Source organism: Perca fluviatilis, chromosome 9, assembly GCF_010015445.1.
Source record: "Perca fluviatilis chromosome 9, GENO_Pfluv_1.0, whole genome shotgun sequence".
NCBI lineage: Eukaryota > Metazoa > Chordata > Actinopteri > Perciformes > Percidae > Perca > Perca fluviatilis.
The window spans coordinates 32135466-32161417 of record NC_053120.1 but is presented as its reverse complement, the minus strand read 5'-3'; the positions used below and the strand labels follow the sequence as shown (position 1 = coordinate 32161417).

Sequence of the window (25952 nt, the reverse complement as noted above, 5' to 3'; positions counted from 1 at the left end):
TTATCACAATAAATCAATATGTACATTACAATGACAGATTGTACAATATACAGACGATACATTCAATAATATGGTTAAATGAAAAAAAATTACTAAGTATTTTCTTTTACAAAGATACAATATTTTCCATTTAGCCTAGGATTAACAAAATAAACAGCATGTTCAGGAGGAGAGTATTTCTTTACAATCAGACTAATATTAATGTTTATGACTTAAAACAGTTTTGCCTTCTGTAACAGACTACAATCTCCAACATCTAATTATCTATCCACCCATCCATCCATTTAGTCAGTTATCTATCTACTGCAGCTATTCATCACTGCGTCATTGATCCATGCATATACCTCTCCATCTATGGACCATCCATCCACCCACCTACCTATCCTTCTGTGGGTCATCCATTCATTCATTAATCCAACATCCATCCAGCCACCTGTCTCACTAATCATCCATACATCCACTCTTCTAACAACCATTAATCCAGCCATCATACACCCATCAACCCACCCATCCATGCATTCATTTACCCACCTATCTACCTATCCATCTATGCATCATCCATTCATTTTTTTAATTGCTTATAGAAGTCAGGGTGCTTAACCTCTGACTTGTTTTAAAAGATCACAGTTACTGTAGCTTTCTCACAGAGTAACTAAATCTTACATTATGGCATTGTATTCAGTCATCAGTTGAATATTTAGCCTTTTGATATATTTTGGTTTCTTCTTTCCATTTACAATAAGTTACAGAGTAAAGTGGCGTAGCTTGCCATCTATCAGTAAATACACTGGGGCTGTTTCGGATTTCTCTGTGAATAATCCATAGAATTTAATCAATCATTAGAAATGAAATACAGTGCCAAAAATGGTGGAATTGTGTACAACAATACAACAGTAAAAATGGTTATTTACTCCCCAAAATAGGCAATATTAGATTAACACTTCAGTGTACATTGCTATTATACTCTTTGAAAAGATGAACCCTATAAAGCTGATGTTAGGACAGAGCCCAGGTGCTGCTTGCCAAATAAGCATATATTGCATATATATATATATATATATATATATATATATATATACAATAAGCATTTCGCTAAATAAAATATCACTTGCAGCAAATAGCCAGTTCCCTGACTGTACTGTGCTGCTTTTTAGCCTACCTGAATTATGGTGATGATCATCGTGATCTCTCCCTGCCTTCCACGCACAAACCCCCCAACCCCCACCCCCAAATCCTTCTTGTCAGTTATTGGCTGGAACACTGTTTGTTATGTTTCGTGGGGCAGGTTGGCGCAGTTTGTTTTTGTTGCTGTTTGTGGAGCCTGGGCTACAGAGACCGCATTTCTTTTTTACAGGCAGCTAGCGGATAGTGAAGAGATGTTTGTTGTATGTGACAAAAAATGTTGTAGCCTAAAAAACATGTGACATCGCTTAGAGCAACTTTAATCTGATAACACTGTTGCAAAGCTGAGCTATTGCTTGGATTTAGTAAAAGGACCTGGTGCTCGGATCCTTTCAATTCCTTTCCTTTCAATTTCAAGGTTAGAATACAATCAATCAGATTGAGTATATGTCTGAAAACTGCAAGCCATGAGACAATGCTATGTGGATTTGGAGATAAATCAGCAGGTCATGAAGAGATCTGTGTTTGTGAATTAAAACAATTTTCTGAATATTGTCTTTGAAAATGAGCTTACTCATTGTCCTATGGTACTGTGATAAAGCCCAGGAATTTTGGACTGGGATACATGATGACCTATGTCGGACTGCAGCGACCCAGGTTCCATTCAGCCCAAGATTATTTGTTCTAGGAGATTGATCAATCCTAAACGGAATAGATAAGCACATAAAAAGTTGGGTCCAAACTAGTTTAATAATAGCCAGACAGATTCTTTTAAGAGGATGAAGGAAAGAAGGGGTGTCGTCAATTTAGGAGTGGGCTTGTCAAATTCGCTATGAATTTACGTATTACAGCAAATAATCCCTGCTTTAAATCTGTTTCTCTCCCTGCTGCGTCAGATGTCATTTCAGGCTAAGCGTGCAACCCTCCTCCTCCCCTTCAACCTCCAGTCATCGTGACCCGCGGAACGCTCCGTCGACTCCTTCGCTCTGGTTTTGGGCTCCTTCACCACCACCAATAGTGTCTAGACTCCATCAGGGGATATGTCCTGTTTCTCTACCCCTTTAAAAATTATTTCACAACGATGGAGTCTCCAAAGACTCTGGACATTTCATTATGCATATGTACAATAAACCTTTGCATATCTGCAACGAAGTCTCTCCTGATAATAATAACTGCCTTTTTTCACCTGGGTAACACTGCAAAAATGTAGGCACATCCTGTCTTAAAAAGATGCAGAAAAACTAGTCCATGCATTTGTTACTTTGAGGCTGGACTATTGTAAGTACTGTATTGTAACTCTGTATTGTAAGCTTATATTTAGGGCTGGCTCAGGTTTGCCTTGGACTAGCCCTTTTTAGGTCTGCTGATTTAGGTTTAGACTGCCAGGGGACTTACTGAACCTCACAATTTATACAGGTGATTTGCAAGTCTACAGGGTGTGAGAACCAACACATTGGGATCTGATGTGGTGTAATGATATTATGTGGGTGCTCTCCACTACCTGGGTGAAGAAAGGCAAGTAAGTTCTTCTGGAAAGTGTCGGTAGTTTGAACCTGAAAGGTTCAGGTGGCTGAAGCAGGCAGCAGAGGCAGAACCTTGTCTGCAAGAGTTTTTCTTCAGCGCACTGTAGCAGCAAAACAAGGCACGAACGCTGTGTTTGAGCTATATTACTCGTTACTGGTTGCACGGCATTCGTGGTTCGACTGCTCATGACATTTCCAAGATGGTGCCCAAATGTAAACAGGAACGCTACTGTCTTTATAATCTATCTTTTTAATAAACTGTAAAACTTTGTACACTTAAAAAGTTCTCAATGCTTCGGTTTGCATGTAGGGACCCTCATTATTCTACCGTTTAAGTGTGGTGCTATTTTGAGCCTTGTTAGTGGTATATAAAATAGTGATTTACCAAGTGCCTCGAAAGCTAGCGTTAGCAGGTAAACACCGGTTTTGCGGTATGTTGTTTAAAGCTGGAGACGGATTTGCTTCGCACAAAAACATGTCCCAGAGAACGTTCGACTCGGTACACATATGTTATTAACCCCTACATTCATTTTGCGCCGAAATTGTCCTTTAAATAAAACGTCCTTTATGGCTCTCCCACTGTTCCATTCAGGCATGTTGATATTTCATCTTTTTCCAGAGGCTTCACTGAAGAAGCTTCAATGTGTCAAACATTAAAAACTACAGCCAAATAACAACAGCAGGCCATATATGTAGTCCAAAATGAAGACCTACAAGTAGAAAACTAATAGCTGTTAATATTTAAAGTCCAGTTTAGGAAATTACAGCTGAGAAACCATGGTCATGATCCAAGAAACATGGTGTAGTCCAAAGAAATGAACTGTCCTGAGACACATCTCCTCACGTACTTCTTTCATTTCCGCCCGATTTAGAGAGCGTTGCTGTACACAGATCGCTGAAGATATCTGAGAAAAAGAAGATTCAAGTCAGTTTTGAATCCTATTGTATCATATACAAAAATAAGCATGGGGAAATGTGGAAAAACTGGCATTTTCAAGTATTATGAAGGATGTTTTATGTTTCACATGGTGAACCAAGACTGCGTTAAGCAAATTTTGCTCTCTCTGTTGTGTCAAGTTTCTTTGTTTTGTTGGTTTCATGTTTTCTGTTGGTTTTCCCATTTCCTGTTTTATTTTGTAGTCTCTCTGTTCCCTTTTGTGTTGTTGTGTTTTACTTCCTGTCTTTTGGATTTCCCGCCTTTGTGATTGTCTGATGTCTTTCACCTGTTCACCAGCCCTTGTGTCACCTGCCCCTTGTTATCTCTCGTTTACTTGTGTATTAAGTCCCTGTGCTTTCTTTGTTGCTGTTGCATTGTCTTTTGTCTTTTGTCACTCGGCGGCAGTCCTTTTAGTTCCTTCCTGTGATTAAACTCTCTGTGTTCCTGGATTTCTCTGTTGTTTTTGTGCTCCTGGATTTTTACCTGTTCCTTCTGTGTTCCTCTGTTTCTGGTTTCACTCACCTGCTCAGCTTACATGTTTGTAAGTCACTTTGTGTTCTCTTTAAATTATTATTTCAAACTGCTGCACACTCCTTGCCTTTCTGCACTTGGGTCCTAGCGTACAACCCTGACAGTACTGGTATTGAACTCCCCGGAAGGAGAAGCGCAGGAATTTTCTGTGCTTGGGGACAATAGAGATGTGAAAATATGCATCTCTCAAATCCATGGAGGTGGACCACTTGTGAGGGCGCACACATTCCAGAACGTGTCTGGTAGTCAGCATGTGGAATGGGCGTTTCATAATGCACCGGTTGAATTGAGACCGGTCCAAAATGGGTCTCATCCCGCCCGTCTTTTTCGGTGTAAGAAAGTAATTCTCTCATTCTACAAATATGAGTGGAAACAGAACTTGCACTGCAATTATAGTTTATTGAGGCCACACGTTAATGAGAGAACGGGATAGCTGCAGACCACTGTGGAGTTGCTTCTGGAGTTGGTCCCTGTGTGCTGTGATTGGCTGCTCACTGCTCCCTTGAGGGATGGGTTAAATGCAGAGAATGAATTTTGCTACATGTACGTGTATGTGACAAATAAAGTACCTTTACCTTTAGTTGCAACCAAGCATTGCTATTCCTGTTAACTGAGCAAGTAGCAGAGCATGTTACAGAGGCAACATCTCTCTGCCATCCACTGTACAGGTAAAGCCAACCACACATGATCCGCGGTGAACCGGGGTGGAGACAGAGGAAGTGCTGCCCTTGGCATCTCGCACCGCTCGGAATTGCTGCTGAGTGCTGTTTAAAGCTCATATTATTTCAACTCTGACCTAGTTATCGCTGATTTTTCAAGCTGCAACTAAAACCAGAAGACGTATACCTGCGCCACAGTTTGTCTACCTCGCAGTTTTACCTCTGATCATATGTAGGCGGTTTCAAAGCGACAGTAAAACTGTATTTAACACTATGAAGGTTAAACTGCAATTAATCTCCGGTTCACATGCATGCCGAACCATGGGAGTGGTCTGGCTATACTACTGTATAGCCTACTAGTGTACTGATCAGTAAAAATTATTTTAAAATAAAAAACATTACACTTCATAACGTTTTGTATTTATAATACGTGTTATAATATGTATTATTGTAAAATGACAATAAATGAACATGATACATTTTTATTGCGCCCCTTTAAATACATTAATAAATTCAATTTTTCTACTTAGGAGCACATGTGCACCTTGGGAAAAAAGTTAGCATTGAACCCTGCCTCAATTCCAGTACTGGGCTACAGTCATTGCATTGGAGCTGTGTTTACTGGTCTATGTGCGATCCCTGCGGCAGTCCTCCTTCAGCATGTACCTTGATGCTATGACTGGTCCCCTGGTTCTTTGCTTTGGACCATACCAACTAAGGCTGCATGATATGAGGAAAAACGATAATGTTGTTGAATATCACTATAACAATATTTCTTGCGATAAATAAACATATTAAAGTGTACTCAGTTCTGCATTTCTGCAGTTTTCAGTATTCTGCTAAAATACAACAAATTGCTTGGTGAATTTAAAACAAACAAAAGGAAATAATTTCCAACTTTATTTTATTGAACACATTTAACATTGAATTTAAAAGGTGTCAAGTGTCTATCGTGATATGTTTATATTGCGCCAGTTGATATTGCGATAACAATTAAAAAAACAAAAACAAAACGATATTGTGCAGCCCTAATACCAACTATGCCTGTTGGATTCCAGTTCATCTCCATGACAGGACCAAACTACCAACCCAGATGTTGCCAGAGAATTGAATATTGGCAATTCACCATTCAGAAGACCCATCTGGTCTTCTCTGCAATCCCCATTTACCAAGCACATGAGCAGAATAATGCTTGCATCAAGAATAATGGAGGTGCAGTTGATCTTACAGACAACGCTAGTGCCCTGGTGCGGTGGATGGTAGCTGGCCCTGACTGACGCTGATTAAGGACTTTGAAGATGCACTCCAGCTTATAAAAAGATGAGATGAGGTGCTCCACAATGACCAGACAGCAAGTGTGAAAGCATTTAGGAAAGATGTATGCTCACTCAACAATATAATGTAATGGAAGAACTGGGCAACCCATTCGAAGAGGAAAACAAAGACCTGCTTTTTCTTGACAGCAAAGAGTTTATAGATTCATGAGCAGTGGAGACTGTTAAAGGGGTGATAGAATGATTATATAGGGTATTTCACAGTGTTCCTTTTTGTAACAAGAGCTTTTCTTCCAAATATGGTATGCTCATGAATATTTAGATGAGCTGTGCGCTGATTGGTTTGAGCGAACCACATACAAACACATTGGAGACGAGACAGCAGGTGTCATATTTCAGACGCTGCAAAGTTATACATTGTCTACGATTTCATTATTAAATTAACTTCTGAGACTTTTTTATGTGAGAAATCAACTATATAAAGCTCAAATATGGGCTGTTTTACGAAAATTGTTGGCTAATTGCAAATTTGGTAAGACGTGTTGGACTTTTGGAGCTCCACACAGTCTGACGAGAAAGCGGCAACCTCCATACCCAGTCACCGTTTCTCGGTTACTGGACTACGGGGGTTCGGGGCTGGCCGGCTGCCAGCTGCTGGGACAACTAGAGTATATTTACAGTTTGAATTTCGTCACGGCACTTATATTACAGCTACCCCAAAGTCTTATAAAGCTAACAATTGTATGCATTTTTGTGAATATGAAGGGGTTTCGTTAGCTGCTAGCTAGTCCCTTCAATCCTATGTGTACAGATCACTTTCGGCATAACTATCGTATATTTACAGTTTGAATTTCGTCATGGCATGTATATCACACCTCCCTAAGGTCTTAACTTTTGTCCGATTTCAATTTAATGCATTTTGTGAATTTTAGAGGTCTTGTTAGGAGGAGGCAAGCTAGCTCTCACTGATAGAGCTCCATCCAGCTCACTCGCGGACAAGAGGCCTTTATTTCCCCGATTGTTTGTTTTAAATAACTGAACACGCATATCCATTATGAGATTAACTGGAACCTGTGGTAAGAGATTGCAGGCGTAACAAGCTCACTGACCACGCCCTCACTCACACAGACCGGCCATTTAGCAGGAAGAGGGGAACTGCAGGCCCTAGAGCTCTGTCAAGGCAGCGGCGTTTGGTAGTCCACTAACCCAGAAACAGTGACTTTGCGCGGGTATCGAGCACCGCGGGCTGCCAGCCGTGTCGGAGCTCCATCTACCTCATAGCAGGCCAGTATTAAGTAAAACTTTAATTCAAGTAAAACTGCCCATATTTGACCTCTACATAGTTGATTTCTCACATAAAAAAGTCTCAGAAGTGAATTTAGTGATAAAATAGCAGATGAACAATGTATACATTTCTGAGATCTGCGTGACCTATTCAGAAGACTACCTGATCTCAGATCAGTGGTGTAGCCTATGTAAATGTTGGGGCGTGACAAAGAGAATAGAGCCAAAAAAGGAGGAGCCACCGAGTTGTCGGTGGTAAGTTGAGATTTTCGGTTTTCAGAGGCAGTTTCAAATTGTGAGATTTGCAGAGGAAAGAGGTGTCAATGGGATTTTGAGGTTCTATTTATGTCCTATTTATCCACCAAACTGTCGTTTTTCAACTATAATTGGTTTTGCATTCTATCACCCTTTTAAGAACGCACAAAAGATTGGCCAACAGTTCCATGCATTTAAAAAGGAATGTCTTGTGGAGAAAACAAAGCCCTGTTTGTTGGCTCAACAAAAAAGAAGGCAATTAAGAAGAAGCAGCAGCTTACATTAATGAAAAGTGATGTTGAGCTGTTCTCCCGACTCTACATTAGCTATAAAAAATTTTTTACTTTAACTTGTATGTAAATTATATTCATGATGCTGAAAACATGGAAAAACTGCAGTTTGGGGCTGTCAGCCATGGTCATCAGAATGCTAATATGCAATGGCCAAATATTCAGATCTCCTCTCAATATATAATATATGTACCAATTTAATCACAAAATGTAAACCAACACAAGTAAACAAGATTTTTATTTTTCTGAAAATTTTCATTGTATTTTCACAAAAATGTATCTTGTCTGAATAAGAGATCTGTTACTAATAGAATACATGTTATGTGTAGTTAAAATAAATAAATAAATGCTGCATTAACGGAATTAGTCATTTGCACCTTACAATGTTCATTTAAATATGAATCAACGACCAAACTACTTTCACTGGAAGAGTTTACACACTTTATTTTGTATTTTCTGTGTACATTTCCTGTCCTGACAGTGAAGGTGTTCTGACAGTGGAGCCTGCACCAGAAGTGACTCCACAGTGGAGTTCTGCAGCTAGACCCTCTTGGGAACACATAATGAAATGTCACAAATTTTTTTTAACTTATTTTTGAGATGCTTGCTCTTGTTGTACTGGAAAGAAACTGGTAATTTTTTTTCTTGTACCCTTATTTAGGAGCAAAATGTGTTTGAACCGGTACATTGGGATCCACTTAGCCAGAGATTTCAAATATAGTGCTAAGTTGGGGGAGCTGCAACTAAATGAGAGAAACCAAACCAGGCAAACAATGACAAGCAGGAACAAGCTGGCGGACTTCCTACGTTCTACAGTGGAGCCAACTGGAACTCACCATTGTCCGCTCTGTGCTTCCTTCAGAAACTGGACCAAGTCACCCGTCTCAGAGAGGTCTCGCGCTTCACAGGACTCATAGGTAAGCTGCACCCGGAAACGACCACTGTCATCCTGCAAAAAGAAATGACTGAGTCAAACTTTGCATTTAGCCAGTTCCATTTTGGATGTGGTTTATGTTGTAAAATGCGTGGATTCATCAAACCATAATGGCAACACTAATAAATAGTTTCTTGATTTTAGCTAATCATCGCCTTTTCTAGTTAAAATGACAAATATCCAACGGAGTGCTAAATCTAGAAAATGTGGAAAAAATATAAAATTCAAATTTATAAACTGTTGCAAATTTCATCCACAGACGGGATTAACCTTTTTTTCTGATAAACACAACTATTTTAATTTACCATCTATCCCATGATGCAAAAATGTAAATTCCTTAAAAAGACTGTCCATGATTGCCCAACACGCTCAGTGTGTCTAGCTTGTGTCTACTGTACTGTCACACAGATTATGATGGATCTGAAAAGGCTGCCATACCCAGCAGACCTGTGCAGCTATAATCCTTCCCATTCTAACTCCACAATTCAGTAGGCTACTACACAGTTTACAGTCTTTATCAACAAGTATTTTTTTTGTAACATGTGAGTGTGTTTAGTAAGAAATCACTTATTTTGCTTTACCTGTACAATCATTCATTTAAAAAAAAATACAGTGCACGGAATGGGTCAGGTCGTGCTACATTTTTCACTCATGCCAAGGTTTGACAACGTAGAGTCAGTGGTACTAAACTCATGTCTTTTTTTAATTCACAATAATAGTATTTGCAACTTTGGGCCTTGGCGGAGGCAATACATTTTAGAAAGTAGGCCCAGTAGTGCTCAAAGTCATACCTGGGTTAAACTTTCCTACATTTTCTGTACTCTTGAGTGTTACCTACATTTTTATTGTTGCCTTCCTCTTCTGAAGAGTTGGAGGATTCCTCCGCACTGGAGGGGATCGGCTCAAAGTCGTCTGTGTCCATGGAAGGGAGTCGCTGCTGGGCCCAGCCTGAGGGGAATCAATACACATTATTAACCACCAAAATGTACTCATAAACAAATGCCATATTACTATTCCACTTGGCAGGTGATGATGCTTCATTAACAGGAAGGTAAATAATTTGCTGTGCAGTTTAGTAATTTGTATCACATCATCATAAAAGCTTGATGAGTCTGTTTGCAATTAAACCTCTAGCCAAGCTTCTCACACAAAGAATGACTATGTAATACTAGCAGAATATGACAACCAAGTCAAGACAACTTTTTTTAGACTAAAGTTATTAAAAACAATAATGTCTCTACATTCAGCATTAATGTTAGATTGAAATGTTGTAAGATTATGTGGCCAAGCTGCGCTGTTGGGTGTAGTGCGTTTGCTTTCCTTATTGAATTATTGGGTAAAAGAAATGACTTCTATAGTCCAACTTTTTTACGATTCACAGTTTTGTTTGTTTTTTGAACAAAATACAAAATATACATCTCACAACATGAACACATCCCCTCCCCCCTGAATCCCCCCTACGTCATCACCACAAAAAATAAAACAATATGAAATAATAACCATAATATTCAAGACAATACAATACACAATTAACAAAATAGACACCAAACTGTAAATCAAATAAATATATTTATTACTTTTAATATAAGTTTGGACACACTTCAAGTGAATGAGAAAGCGTGTCCAAACCTTTGACTGGTATTGTATAACAAAACAATAAGCACTTAGTATTCATCTCTCCACAGTACATGGCATCTTAGGAGCCCTCCAGAAAGCTTTTTGTAGTGTAAACATTCAGCCCAGTCTCATGGCAGTTCGTGTAAATGTACACGTTATTCTTAATCTATTGAACGTGTTCACGGAAACGTTTTTCTCGTTTTTTACGTTGTGGACAACACGAAATTGTGAACCAATGTATTTCAATGGGAAGCATATTACGTTGCCACAGAACGAAATTGTAGGGAGTAATATAAGAAGCCGAAAATCCGCGTAGGGAGGTTGGTCGGGGTGGTGGATGGGTAAAACACAGGGCTTTCACACCGGAGACCGGGATCGCGTCCCGCGTGTGGCAGTACCTTTGTCCCGCGCGTTGCAGTTCCTTTTTCGGCGTGTCCCGCGTGTGACGGTTCCTTTCCCAGTTCTTTTTTTTTCCTAACCCCAACCGTCTCGTTATTGTGGCGCATCGTTTCCCCGATCGCGAGTGGCGGCCGTGCCGTTGTTTTGGCCGGCGTGTGGCGCCTCATGAGGCCGCTTCCCGGCGTCCTTTCCCCGGGCGCCTCCCGGCCGGCGTGTGGCACCTCATGAGGCCGCCTCCAGGCGTCCTTTCCCCGGGCGCCTCCCGGCCGGCGTGTGACGCCTCATGAGGCCGCCTCCCGGCGTCCTTTCCCCGGGCGCCTCGGTCGAGAAAAACATGTATATTTACACGAAAAAAACGAGAAAAACGTTTCCGTGAACACGTTCAATAGATTAAAATAACGTGTACATTTACACGAACTGCCGTGAGACTGGGTTGAAACATTCAATCTTGCAAACCATTTATATGACATTTTTTCACAATGCTGCCACTCTAGCCATCTCACAGGCCCACTCCTGGATTGAAGGCACCCTTTTAGTCCTCCATCCTCTTAGAAGACTATGTCTAGCTATCATTAAAGTAGATGGACCCAGCTTCTTATGTAATTATCTATCCCACTTAGGATTGACCCATCTTCCAGAACGAATAGTCTTGGGCTGAATGGAACCTGGGTCCCTGTTATCATGTAATCATGTATCCTGGCGACAATTCCTGGACCTTGTCACAGGACCACAGGACATGAAGACATTGGCTGTCTTCAATTTCCAACAATTTGGTGTGTCTTTCGAACCACATCTCAACAATCTGGAGGGCTGATCTGCTAGGTTGGGACACAAAAAGTAAATTAAAATCTGTGTTGGAACCATCCAGTAGTGGGTTAAACATTATAATTTTCAAACAAAGGATTTCTGGCCAACATGTGCTCAGAAACAATGGGCCTGAGACAAAGAAAGGACCTACAATTTTCAAAAATATTTTTACAAAATTCCAATCCATGTCTCCTCAGAAAAGAGGGTGAACCCATTTTACATCAACAGCCTGCAAGTCTCACGTAAGTGTTACTGCACAAAATGGCCACAGGTCCGAGAACTCTGATCTCCCATTGGCTTCTTGGACCATAAAACAGCATGGAGCCAGGTCAGGGGACCTGAGCTATAAATAGCCTGAGCACCCAAAAACTCTTGCTTTCCACCTCAACTCCAGTTGAAGACAGGTTAACACAACAAGCTTGTGCTAAATTGATCCATTTTCCAGACAAAAAGCGGATTGATTGGATCCTGAAACACACACAGACACCGTTTTTGTAAACCGTCGACCTGAACTGTTTTTTTCCTCCACTGCCCCAAGGAGGAATTTCTAGTTAATCATTGACGAGTGATTAACTTCGTTCTATTTTTCCGTGGAAACCTATGGACTGATGGACGATAACACGCGTAAGGCTTAAAGTTCTGGGCAGAGAATCTAGGTGTGTTTATTAATGTAATAACTGCTAATGCTGCAAATTATGACATTAATGTGATTTTGATTAATGTGCTACTGGTGCACAGTTGATTATTAATCTGATGGTGACCACTGTGTCCCATTATTTTGCTGTGAATGTATCATTTGATCATGATACTGTTGATATATGTTGTGTTTGACTAATGAAGCCTGGTTTAAAACTGTAAATGCCACATTTCTTTTCTCCTGGTGGGAAGAAGTTAGCTACTGTACTGAATGAGAGGGTGAACACTGTCAGAACCAAGACTCAAGGTGCCTTTTCTTTATTCTATTAAATTTTATTTATAGTATCAAATCATAACAAGTTATCTCGAGACACTTTACAGATGGAGTAGGTCTAGACCACACTCTATAATTTATAAAGTCCCAACAATTCTAGTCACTTCCCCCAGAGCAAGCATAGTCCAAGTGTGTTTGTTGAACACATTTCAGTGTTCAAATTCCTTCCTTTTGTTCCTTGAAAGAATACCAGATAAATTAACCAAGTTAAGATCTGTATTTTAAAGGGAACATCACCTTCACAGTTTGATTATTGATCCCTGACTTCCAGGGTGGTGCCCCATTTTGATTGTTTGTCATTTTGGTGGAGTTATGAATACACATATTCATAACTTTATTAATATTGATAAAACATCTCTGATCATTTGCCCTGTCTTGTTCCCCTTCCAAGAGGAAAATATTCAGAAATGAACCCATTACATAGCACCCAGCCTCTAGGCGCGAGAAAAAACTTTCATCATATGTAGAGAGTGCATATACCGAAACAAAGGCTATTTTCCTACTCCTTGTCGTGGTACATATATAAGATATCCTGCCCGATAGGTCTTTACTACTTTTGTCTATGGTGAGTGCAACAAAATGGAACCCTTGGTTTTGTTGTCGTCAGTAGATGAGGCAGCAACCTTGAAGTATTTATTTTATAGACAATTTACATCTCTTTTACGTAAATGTGACTCTTGTATAAGTGCCACATCTATGTTTTTCCTTCTTAAACAGGAATTTAGCTCGTTTGATCAGCCCGTTTAGCCCCCTGATGTTAACTGAAAGGATTGAAAGCTCAGCCATCTTCAAAATGTACACGCATACATGTCTCGAGTACCCTATCGAAATCCTCTGATAAATTTGTAATAAAGGGTGAACTTTTTACTCTGAGCAAAGTGTGATAAAAACATAAAAAATAAAATAAATCCCCTAACCCTCTGAGACCGCACAACCCTATCTGCAAGATGCGTGGCCACATCAAATGCAACACGAGTAAACTCCAGCCCACAATTACCCCTCCTGTTTAAAGTCACAGGTACGTTGAAACACATCTAATAATCTTCTTCTGCTAAATATGAATGGTGTTACAAAAACCCTAGAACTTGGTCGTAACCAGCTATCAAATTCTGAAATAAGCTATGTGAAAAACACACCAATCTAGTTGGAGTAACAAACATGAACAGACAGCATCCATCATGTTCTTTCAGTCTGGCTAAATGTTAACAAACATAGACTGTAAACTGACCAGCCAGTATTCATCATGTACTTTTAGTCTGGTTAAGTGTCCCTTAAAAGTTTGCCTCCAAAACTTATAGTGTCATCAACATTTATCATGCTCTTTTCAGCCCGGTTAAATGTCAACAAAACATAGACTATAAACTGAGTAGCCAGCATTCATTATGTTCTTACATTCTAGTTAAATGTTCCTTCAAAGCTTGGCTCCAAAACTTACATACAGTCCTCAAGTCAAACCTGGCACAGTAGCCCCGATACCACTAGTCCACAGCCACTGGGTCCGCCAGCCTCTGCCTCGCCGTCGGCTCCAGCTCCTGGTTCCGTTGTCGGCAACAGGCTGCGGTGCGGAGCAGCTCGTGTGGGTCGCGTCGTCCTCCATATCCACCTCCCAATAGATACCCGCATCTGTGGCTGCAGTGGAGGTGAACTCTCTCCCTCCGTGGGTCGTTCTCAAGGTGGCCGGGTGGATAAGCGAGTTTGAGGTGCCTTTAGCATGTAGCTCATGTTGTGTCTCTTCAAGCTCCCGAGGCCGTTGGATCGTGAAAGTGCTGCAGTCCGGTTGCGGTTGCATCGGATCACGTACCGTAATTTCCTGCATCTCAGGCTCTGCCCGGATGTGTAATGCCACAACAACGAGACCTGCTTTTCCACGCCTGCAGGCGTTTCACTGAGACATTGTGATAACAGAAACAATTTAGCGTAGAAGAAAAAGGAATAGACCTTGTTTTTCAATGAAATGCAGAGGGAGCTCTAGCTTTCTGCGTCCATCACAGTTGCTGGTCACGTCATCCCTCCAGTGCAGAATATATTTAAGTGTTGGCTCATGTTATTGTGTTAAAGAGTCTGACTGCTGCTGAAATGAAGGACCTGCAGTAGCGCTCTTTCCTGCACTGTGGGTGCAACAGCCTGCTGCTGAAGTAGCTGCGGAGGGAACTCACAGTCTCGTGGAAGGGGTGAGAGGTGATCGATGCCAGCTTGGCTAACATCCTCCTCTCCCCCACCTCCTCTATGGTGTCCAGAAGGCAGACCATTACAGAGCTAGCCTTCTTCAGCAGTTTGTTGTGTCTTTTCCTGTCCCTCTCTGTGCTCCCAGCTCCCAAGCAGGCTACTGCATAGAAGATTGCAGACACCACAGTGTCATTAAATGTTTTTAACAGGGTCCTGCACACAACAAAGGACCTCAGTCTCCTCAGCAGGTGGAGACGACTTTGACCCTTTTTGTACAGGACAACTGTGCTTTTGGACCAGTCCAGTTTAGTGGTGAGGTGAACACCCAGGTATTTGTATGTCTCCACCATCTTGATGTCGACATCCTGGAGGCGGCCTCCTGCGGAAGTTAACCACCATCTCCATAGTCTTGCTGGCATTGATGTGAAGGTGGTTTGACTCACACCGGTTGACAAAGTCTGTGATGACCCCCCGGTATTACTCTTCATTCTCCTCTGATACCTGCCCAACAATGGCAGTATTATCAGAGAACTTTTGAATATGACAGCAGTTTGTATTGTGCCTGAAATCTGATGTATTAGGCTGAAGAGAAAAGGAGGAAGCACTGTACCCTGGGTGCTCCTGTGCTGCTCATCACCACATCAGACATACAGTCCTGGAGCCTCACATACTGTGGTCAGTCAGTGAGGTAGTTGATAGTCCATGCAGACAGGTGGCAGGTCAACTCCAGCTCCCAATAGCTTCCGCTAGAGCAGTGATGGCTGAATTGTATTTACAGCACTGGAGAAATTGAAAAACATGACCCTCACAGTGCTCCCAGTAGATGATGGCGTCTTCAACCCCAATGCCAGGAAGGTAAGCATACTGTAGGGAGTGCAGCTCTGAGCTCACCAGTGTCCATAGGTGTTGCAGTACTATCTTCTCTAAAGTCTTCATCAGGTGAGAAGTTAAGGCTACCGGACTGAAGCACTTGGGCTCCCTTGGGTGCGCAGTTTTAAGTACTGGGACCAAACAGGAAGTCTTCCACAGGACTGGAACTTGCTCCAGACCCAGGCTCAGGTTGATGTTGTGCAGAATGACCTCACTGAGCTGATCTGCACAGTCTCAGAAGCCCTGAGGGGGGATGAGGGGGTACGCAGTGGCCAGAGAGGGAAAGGTTGAATCACTGACAGGTCTGAAGTGTGGTTGGAGGGGGAAGGAGAGGGGGCAGAATCAAATCTAATTAAAATAAATTCCATTAATTTGCCCTGTCACCGGATACAAAGCCCCTCCCACTGTCTTTGTTTTGACCAGAGATTGTTTTCAGTCCCCTCCAGACCTCCATTGTGTTGTTTTGTTAAAGGCACACCTCCAACTTTTTCCTGTAGCTGTCCTTTTCTTATCACCCATCTGATCTGTCTTTGAATCCTCAGCTCTTATTTGTTCCCAAATATAAAACGTTTTTTTCTTTTCATTCTGCAGGGCTTTGAGCTCAGAAGTCACCCAGGTTTTGTTGTTGAAGAAACACTGAACCTTCTTCTTAGGCATCTCACCACACAGAGATTAATATAGTCAGTAACACTGAGTGAGACTGTCAATGTTCTCCCCATGTGACCTACAGCGCATTTCCCAGTCCGTGGTCTCAAAACTCTCTAAGTCAGTGCGTTTACATGCAGTTCATATTCTGGTTAAGGCAATAGCCCGATTTCTCAAACACCATGTAAATACCTTACCGCAGTTAAAATTCGAATAACCCGGTTAACAGAGGTAGAGAACTCCTTCAGTAACCAGGGTATGCTTCCATGAATATACCTTAACCGGGTTATGACTGGTTTAAGCGTCTACGCATGCTTCAACTGACCCTCCTCACTCCCTTGCAGTGGTTTTTGAACCGGACATAATTTGTCAGGGCACTGTGAGTCTTAGTTGTTGCTATGACACCATACAACAAAACAGTGTTTCCCGAATCAGCAGGTCATCGGCAGCAAAAAGCCGGCGGTCCGTCTGTTTTACTCCCCGCCGAGGCACCAGCGGACATCGGGAGAGGGCTAAACAGATTGTCCATCTCCGGGGCTGTCAATGATGTGTCTCGGCAAAAAAGGGGAGGGACCGAGCAGGCCCCGCTAAGGCCGTTGGCTAACGTTAATGTTAGTTAGCTAACGAAGTAACAAAGTAAGAATAACCATTGCTTATTCCACCCAACACTGGTTACAGATAACGTTAAAATGAGCCGAACAAGTTGGCAGTCATTTGGCGGAAACAATGTGCTGTCCTACACTGTGAAAAAAGAGTTTAAATGAAACATTAAATTGTTACATTTTACCAATTTAGATATCAGTCTGTGTAATGCTGACATACGTAGGTCAACCGGAAGTAAAAGCATTGTGAGTTGGCAGAGCACCACCTACGGTACCAGAGGTAGAGTTACTCTCATCATTCTTCCCATTCTTCCCTGCTCATGTATACGGGGAGAACTGGCATAACCCGGTTATTCACTTAACCGGGGTAAGACCATACCATAGCCGAGGTTTAAGTCGCCATGCCGACATCCAGGGTAGCCTAACCCGGACGCAGCGGCCGAGGTTTAAGTCGCCATGCCGACATCCAGGGTAACCTAACCCGGACGCAGCGGCCGAGGTTTAAGTCACCATGCCGACATCCAGGGTAGCCTAACCCGGTCGCAGCGGCCGAGGTTTAAGTCGCCATGCCGACATCCAGGGTAGCCTAACCCGGTCGCAGCGGCCGAGGTTTAAATCGCGAAACACCTCCATGTAATCATTGTCATCTTCATCCTCCCTATCATCGTCTTCACTTGCATTTATATATCGTTCTGTCTTACTTATGCTTTTAATATCATCATCATCATCATCATTGTCGTCAATATATTCATTTCCTATCATATAATTTTCTTGGTCGGCTACTCTTGACAGCCTCAATTGCGGCCTAATTACATTACACGCGGTATCATTCTCAGTTTCCATGCCGACATCGAGGGTAGCCTAACCCGGTCGCAGCGACCGAGGTTTAAGTCGCATGCCGACATGCAGTGTAGCCAAACCCGGACGCAGCAGCCAAGGTTTAAGTCGCGAAACACCTCTATTCAAATCATCCTTTTATTGTTCTGTCTATATTATGCTTATTATAACTATTATCATTGCCACTATCATCGTTATTGTTAATTTCATCATTCTCAATATATTTCATTTACTCTTGTGTATTCTTGGTCAGCTACCCTAACGGGCTCAATGCGGCTAATTTCAATACCAGTCTGTATCATTCTCAGTTCATCATGACATCAGATAGGAACGTTCCGGTCACCAAGTTCTCGCCATGTTCTTTTGGGGGTTCATACTTTGGCCCTACCCCTTTAAAAATGTTCTCAGAATTTGTAAATGATGGTGGAGTCTAATCTCCAAAGACTGTACTGTACATTTCACGCACATGTACAATAAATCATCACATATCTGAAATGAAGTCTCCTGATTGAAATATGGTTACATACTAACCGCTAGCAACTTGGTGGTTACCACCTCTCATTCACAAACATCGCTATTCCCCCACCCTTCCTCTTACCACTGTCCTTTGCTCTCCTGTCCACTCTCACAAGTTGAAATCCGTCCAGTGTTCATTCAGCCACAGTTTGTACCGTCGCTTCAACCTGATCTCACAGAATTACGTGAAATGACACAGCCCCTTAACTCAAAATCTGTGGCAGTTTCACGGAATTGCAAAAAATTCCGTAATGGGCCCACGGAAAAATTCCATGAAATGAACATGGCCCCTTAAGTTAAGGAACAGGTCGTGGGTGGGCTTACGTTTCCATGACACGCGGGACAACAACGGAACGGTTGGGTTTAGGAAAAGAAGAACGGGACGGTTGGGTTTAGGAAAACAATAACGGGACGTGGGACATCAACGGGACAGTTGGGTTTAGGAAAAGAAGAACGGGACGGTTGGGTTTAGGAAAAGGATGCGTTTTTTCCTCTCTCTGCATTTAAGTCCAGCTCTGCATCTCCTCCTTCCCCTAAATATTTCTTCAGGGATCTCTGGTCTTTATGTAGGAAGTATCCTGGTGTTCCTCAGTGCTAACAGTAAATAATGGAGCCGCGGCCGAATGGGTCACCCATTGCAGAGTTGTAAAAACGAGTGACGCCAAGATCGAAAAGTGGCTGATGGTCAGCCACTGTGGTACACAGGCATATGCCGATTCCATGGCGGCACATGCCGCTCGCTACAGCAGCATTTGCCGGTGGCTGATGGCATTTGCCACTGTGGTACAGCGGCATAAACCAGGGGAACCCCTGGTGGCACTGCCTGCTCACTAGGCACACCAGCCACGGTGGCTGATGGCATATGCCACTGTGGTACGTTAATACATCCATGGAATAAGCCACTACGGTAGCAAAGCCAACAATAGCCGTGTTAGCTCTATTACTTTGGGTACATCTGCAAAGATGTATAAAATTACTTAACTGTTTGACCGATGCATAACATTACCACGTCCACCTGCCGTTAAACAGTGTGCTGGTGGAACACAACCGGCACAGGTCGGTCTAGTGAGCGGCCAGTGCTGCCAGGGGATCGGTTTATGCCGCATATGTCGCATATGTCATCAGATGCGTGAGTGAGTGATGCTTTTGAACAAGTATTTTTGAACAATAAGTATGGCATAACGTTATTTACCACTAGTTATTCACCATAAGGCCACTTTGAATGAGTAACGTTAAACGGTTCACACAAGGTTAAGCAGTCTGTGGGAATAAGCTACTACTGTAGCGAGGCTAACAATATCCATGATAGCTCCAATACTTTGGGTACATCTGCAAGGGTATATGAAATTACTTAACTGTTTGTCACTGACCGTTGCCTAACATTATCACATCCACCTGCCGTTAAACGGTTAGCCGTTGGAACACAACCAGCACATGTCAGTGCATCTGCCAGGCTAGAATAGTGATAGAGATTATGGAGAAGAAACGCAAAGGAGGTGCAGAGAAGCTGCGTGAGAAAAAGAAACAGGACCTTCAAGCAGATGCTACCAAATGTGTCAAATTGACAGACGTGTTTTCGGCAGTAGCAGGACTGCCGTGGCTAATGATAGTAGTGGTGGTGTCGGCGTTTTATTATTATTAGGCTATATTAGCCTACCTTTCATTCAAAAAAGTAGCCTACATCTTAATAATAAGCAAAACACCACCACCGACCATCTCCCTAGTTTGTGCAGTGTGTCCCACACCGTCACCACATGTCGGCCTTGGTCAGCCTTTTTTCGGCCCATTCAACATGTCAAGTCGGCGTTGGCCGAATGGCCATTTCATCTGATTGGCTGTTCAGCTTGAAAACGAGAGCGAGGAAAACAAACAAACGACTGTGACAGGCACACACAAGGCTCCTTTCATTTTTCATCTGATCAATCCATTACACATAAGTGCTGTCTAAACTGGTCAAAAATGAAGTTTGAATGTTCCTTCTAAAAAATACATAGGTTTGAATGATTGGAATATCTATTTTTGCACATTATATCCATAAGATGGCAAACGTACAACAAGATATACATAACTACTTGTGTAGGTATATTTATTCAAACAATAATGTCTTTAAAAAAATATCTACATACCTACACATTACAAAATAACATTAATAAACCAATATCCTATTCGTGATATTTAATAAAAAGACCGAATTAGACTACTCTCTCTCTGCACCGCTAAACAATTAGCCCCCTAGCAAGCTAGTTAGCTTACCAGCCAGCCGGCCAGGCTCTAAATTAGTTAAATGTAACAACTTTAATTCACACGCTCTTGTCACATTGTAGGAAAGCACAATGCTAAATGAGTGACAATTTTGTTTGGCTAATTTTCTGTAACCAGTGTATGATGAAGGCATGTTGGGTGGGTGAAATAAGAATGATAACGTTAGCAAACAAGCCAGCAGCCGGACGTTTGGCCGGTCCCACTGTAGGGAGACTTCTTTGCCGAGAGAATGGATGACAGCCCGGGAGAGACACAGTCTGGTTAGCCATCTCCCAGAGTTTGCTGTCTTCCCGGCGGAGAGTGAAGCAGAGGGACTGTAGACTCAGTTTGGTTATACCGCTGATCGAGCGAACGCTGTTTGTTGTGGGTATCATAGCAACGTCCGGTTTCCCTTGTTGAATGACGAATAGATTACTGCTGCCTGTTGGTATGAGTTATTTACTCTCACGCAGGCGCAGAATGTATGTGGTACTTACTCCTGAGGCTGATCTGGCTAGTAAATTGGCTAAATTTAGCTTGTCGTTTGCAGTATACGTTCTAAGCTAATGTTACGAAGCAACCAACGGCAGATCCATGCAGCATAGGTGCAGCTAGCTTTATAACTTTAGCTGGGTTGCTCGCTAACAAGTCAGCTACCACCACATAGAGAATCGGATTAAGTCATTAACCTTACTAAACATAACGTGAACAAAACTTTAATACATTAACTTGTCCATTACAGTCTTGTGTTATTGTTTTCATTTAGAGATCCCTTGCAGCAGAAAATTATATATTGTACATTTAACCATGTTTTTCTCTGTTTCTCCTAGGGTTGGGGTTAGGTTCGTAAAAGTCATATGGGTCACCTTGGATGGTACAAACTATTTCTTTAGATAGATAGATCTGTATTGTCATTGCATATATTTATACAACTCTGTTGGAGCAATCCAATTTGCAGCATTAATAATCAGAGGTGGGTAGTAATGAGTTACATTTACTCCGTTACATTTACTTGAGTAAGTTTTTGAAAAAATTATACTTCTAGGAGTAGTTTTAAATCACTATAGTTTTTACTTGTACTTGAGTAGATGTGTGAAGAAAAAACTGTACTCTTACTCCGCTACAGGCTACAATGAGCTTGTTACTTTTCTTTTAACCTCTTTGGTATTCTATGCATCATTGTTTTTATCCCCCCTGCGTACCTCATTTTAATGTTTTATTTTGACAGAGAGAGAGACTTCCGCTAAAGGCTCTACCACGTGACTGTGTTTCACCAATCAAACGTAGTTGTGCAGTCTCGTCACGTGACCATACTCAATCTCAGCGGCGGGACGGGTTAGCTTTAAATTCGTAGCAAAACAAAAATGTCAGAATCAACCGTCGGCAATGCCGACACAGACAAGGAGGAACACCCCTGGCCTCATATTGAAAGCATGTTTACCTTAGTAAAAGTGCGAAACAGCAGCTACATTACCTTGTTCTAGTTCTGCCTGCAGAGCCTGGTAAAAAAGTATAAATGTTTGGAAATTTGTGTTACTTATGCTTATTTATTTTTCATTTATTATTATTTTATTGCTTTTATTTTTTAAGTACTTGAATTTACCTGGATTATTTTAATTTGAGCTATTTTGTAATTAATTAATTAATTTAATTGATTGGATGAACTATAATTTGCCTAAAGATGATTATTTTGTATTTTTGTCTGTCTGATTGAATGCTTTGTTAAAAAATAAATCAGACATTACTCAACAGTTAATCAGTACTTGAGTAGTTTTTTCACCAAGCACTTTTTTACTCTTACTCAAGTAATTATTTGGATGACTACTTTTTACTTTTACTTGAGTCACATTATTCTGAAGTAACAGTACTTTTACGTGAGTATAATTTTTGGCTACTCTACCCACCTCTGTTAATAATATATTAAAATATATGCACACTCACACCCACACACACCTCATTAATGCCCATGACTGCATACACATTCTTACCAATAATATAAATAAATAAATAAATACTCTAGGTATAAATAGAAGGAACAATGAACAAAAAAATTTGTGCACAGAGTCCGTTATTGCATTAGATAGTTTAAGACCAATCTGAGGATAGAAATAAACATGCTGCAGAAAGAAGTTGGAAGTTACACATCAGAAGAAAAAATAAACACTGAATCAAATAATACTGCTCAACACCAAATTATTAACCAAAACAAAGTCCCTCAACATCTCTGCAGTTACCTGGTTGGGAGGTGGATCTAGGGACAGCTGAGGTGCCACCAGCAGCAGTTGCAGTGCTGCTAGTCATGCTCTGACGTTTCCTGACTGCAGCCAAAGCACCATGCAAAGTATCTGGAGGGAAGCCCAATTTCTTACTATCTTTTCATCATGATTGCCACTCAACATCATCAACAACAAACAATTTCAAACACAAAGGTCCCAATACATAAATTAAATTAAACCAAATAGGCAATAGGCCTAAACACCAACAAACCCCTCACCACACCAAAACTACACCAACACATTTTATCTGATACTCTTTTCATTTGATGCTCATGCAATTTGAAACATCACAAAACAGACGCAACACAGCATGCAAGAAATTAAAGTGAACAAGCACATAAATGTGCACACATACCACACATCCTCTTCACATCATTCACAAATAAAGAAATCAAATAGGTTGTGCCTAATTAACCAAAGAAAACGCTAAATGGACCGACATGCTCAGAGCCTGTACATTACAGACATGACATATCTTTACATGTTCCTGTACCTTCATAACCAAATGGAGTGGGATCACTCTTTATCTCATGTCTCTTGCTCTTTACACTAGCAGACAGGGTACCTGGCCAGGGGAAATAACATAAACCAGAAGCTTAATTAGATACTAACATTTTAAAAAGAAGGGAGACACACAGCATTACCACCAAACCCCCTTTAGACAACATTGTAAAGCCCCTTTTAGACATTAAAATCTGTAACATGGCGCATCGCCTGTTAAAGGCTTTTTATCATACAGACAAAGGTGTCATTTCTTAAATGCTTAAAACATTATGAACAGTGATAATTGCCATTTGGTACACAGTGGAATATATCAAGTTCTCTTACTGGCTGCATCAGTGATTTAATTTTTTGGTGAATCACTGTTTATCTCCATGTCTTAATTATTGACCATCATGCGTGTTGGAAGACTGAGCCACACCACAAATTCTTGTGACTCTAAGCAGACCTGTTCTCAGTTTAATTTTTGACAGAATATAGAATTGATGCTGCCTAGACTGCTTCATATGCGATAGTGTCAAAACAAAGTGAAAACTTCTTATCATTTCTCACATACAGCAAATGTAATTATTCAATTATTTTTATTTCACATACAGTGAATAAAGCGTTTCCTGGTAATTCATACAGTAGGCAATATTTTTCTTCTTTGTGAAGAAAAACACATTTTGGAGGGTCATCTAGTGTGATGGTGTAAAAAGAATTAACTTAACAATTGGCTCATATGCAGTGGTGGCTGGTGTATTTTTCTCCAGTAAACCAAAAATCAAGCAAACATGTACTAAGCTATCAAACCAGTGTGTTTAAATACATGAAAAGGCATTAATTTGTATTTGCTGAGCTGAATGAACATTTGTTATAATGAAGCTTTTATCATGTGGGGCGCCATTTTTCTTTCATTGATTTCCGAAAAACCTGTAAACCACTCGCTAGTGGATTGCCAAAATAAGGATTGATGTTGAACCCTATTTTTAGATAATGTAACGAGCTAGCCAATCTAGCGTATAAATTAGCTAACATAACGTTATCTTACTAATAATAACCTTCAAAAGTTAGATTTATTTAGATTAATTCACACATCAACATTCACATTAACACATCTCTTATCTCAGACCACAGACAACACTTGAGTGTGCTCCAAACACTTTTCCAAGTACTGCATAGTAAGATCGTTTGAACAAAGTGAAAAACTGGAACCCAAGAACAGGGTTTCTAAGAACTCCTAATAGACATAATTGTAAATTTTGTAACCACAACATGCTTGGGGCCAAGTTCAATAAAAAAGAAATTATATGAACAAAAGAGATTGTTTGCTTGCAGCTCACCTCAGCCTCGCTTTCAATTTCAATATGGCTACCGCCTAAAAAAAAGCCTATTAGTGCAAATTCTTTATAATAATCTTGAATACTACAATTTGTTATGGTCAAAGACTAAACTAAGCAAAAAGTGCAAAAGAATACACAAACCCTGAGACAATGGCAGAAAAGTATGAACAAAGTAAGACTTAATACAAAATAAGTAAAAATATGCCAATTAATATGGTGTTACTTTAATTGTAATACCAAGTGCCATCAACAAGCTAACTGAACAGGCTCAAAGCCATATGAATTTACCACCTTGTGGCCAAAAATTTACTTTTTGTAGATAAATTTTACCCTTCTAAGTAACACTCCCCCTCTGTGTGTTGTAATCCTAGCTTCTCTGTTTTTTGTTTTGGTAGCACAACCGGCCGCACGTGCATGTTAGTGCACACGAGTGCATGCGAGGGAGTCCCTCCTTTCATGTCCAACTGGCTAGCTAATTGCTGCCACTCTGCAATGCGGCAGTTAAAAGCAGTTAAAACTGATAGTGCCATCCCAAACCATGCCGCATCATTGCAGAAGCATTAATCTATATTTTATCTTACACATTTTTATCCACATTTTACCCACTTAACTTTTACATTTACTTTGCTCATTTAAAATATGTATATAATAATTATATACTTATATCAAGTATTTTTAGTCCAAAAAAAAAAAACAGGCTTTTTTTGTTTTTGTTTTCTAGTGATTTTGTTATTATATGAAATAGAAAATGAAAATCATTTTGCACATCCCTTTTTGACTATGAAAAGGAAAAAATGCCTTGTATTTAAATTAGGGCTGGGCAAGTTAACGCGTTATTATCACATTAACTCATCAATTAATTAACGCCGACAATTATTTTATCGCACATTAACGCCGTTTTTATTATTTATTTTATTATTGTAAAAGTCTGTTGCTCACAGGCTTTTATTTTCTAAAAGTCTGTGTTGACTGCTGCCGCGCTTACAGGAACTGGAAAAGAAAATAATTGGATAAACAAACCAACAAATATGAAGAAGGGTACAGAACTTTTGCATGGCCATTTTCATTTTAAAGTTCTTGCGCAGTCAACAGAACCAAAGTTATTTGTAACCACTGCAAAGTTGAATTTTCTTATCACCGGAGTTGAGTGAGTCTGAAATATCACCTAAGTGCAATACACACCGTTGATACCAGCAAATCATTCAACGAAACAAACAGTGGCACATCGGCAGACTACTTTAGATGCAGAGTGTGGGAGAAGTATAGATAAACAAAGGCAAGAGAAGCTAACAAATGCCATAGCGAAGTGGATAGCTACAGACTGCAGGCCCATTAGTGTTGTGGAGGACGTCGGTCTGAGAAACATTCTAAGAA

The 25952-nt window shown here is 40.8% G+C and overlaps 1 protein-coding gene across 7 annotated transcripts in view; it reads right to left on the bottom strand.

Moving 5' to 3' along the window:
• Positions 1–1972: 1972 nt before the first annotated feature.
• Positions 1973–25952, bottom strand: part of mcf2l2 (MCF.2 cell line derived transforming sequence-like 2) — a 376220-nt gene continuing 352240 nt past the window's right edge. For 4 of the 7 annotated variants that reach the window (XM_039810745.1, XM_039810748.1, XM_039810746.1 and 1 more), the window contains 5 exons: positions 23249–23320; positions 22714–22824; positions 9648–9757; positions 8712–8824; positions 1973–3550 (listed from right to left, as the gene is read on the bottom strand). In XM_039810745.1, the coding sequence (XP_039666679.1) occupies position 3550; positions 8712–8824; positions 9648–9757; positions 22714–22824; positions 23249–23320 (407 nt within the window). In that variant the 3' untranslated portion in view covers positions 1973–3549. The remainder of the gene's footprint in view (positions 3551–8711; positions 8825–9647; positions 9758–22713; positions 22825–23248; positions 23321–25952) is intronic. The other 3 variants (XM_039810749.1, XM_039810752.1, XM_039810751.1) reach the window with 2 other exon arrangements.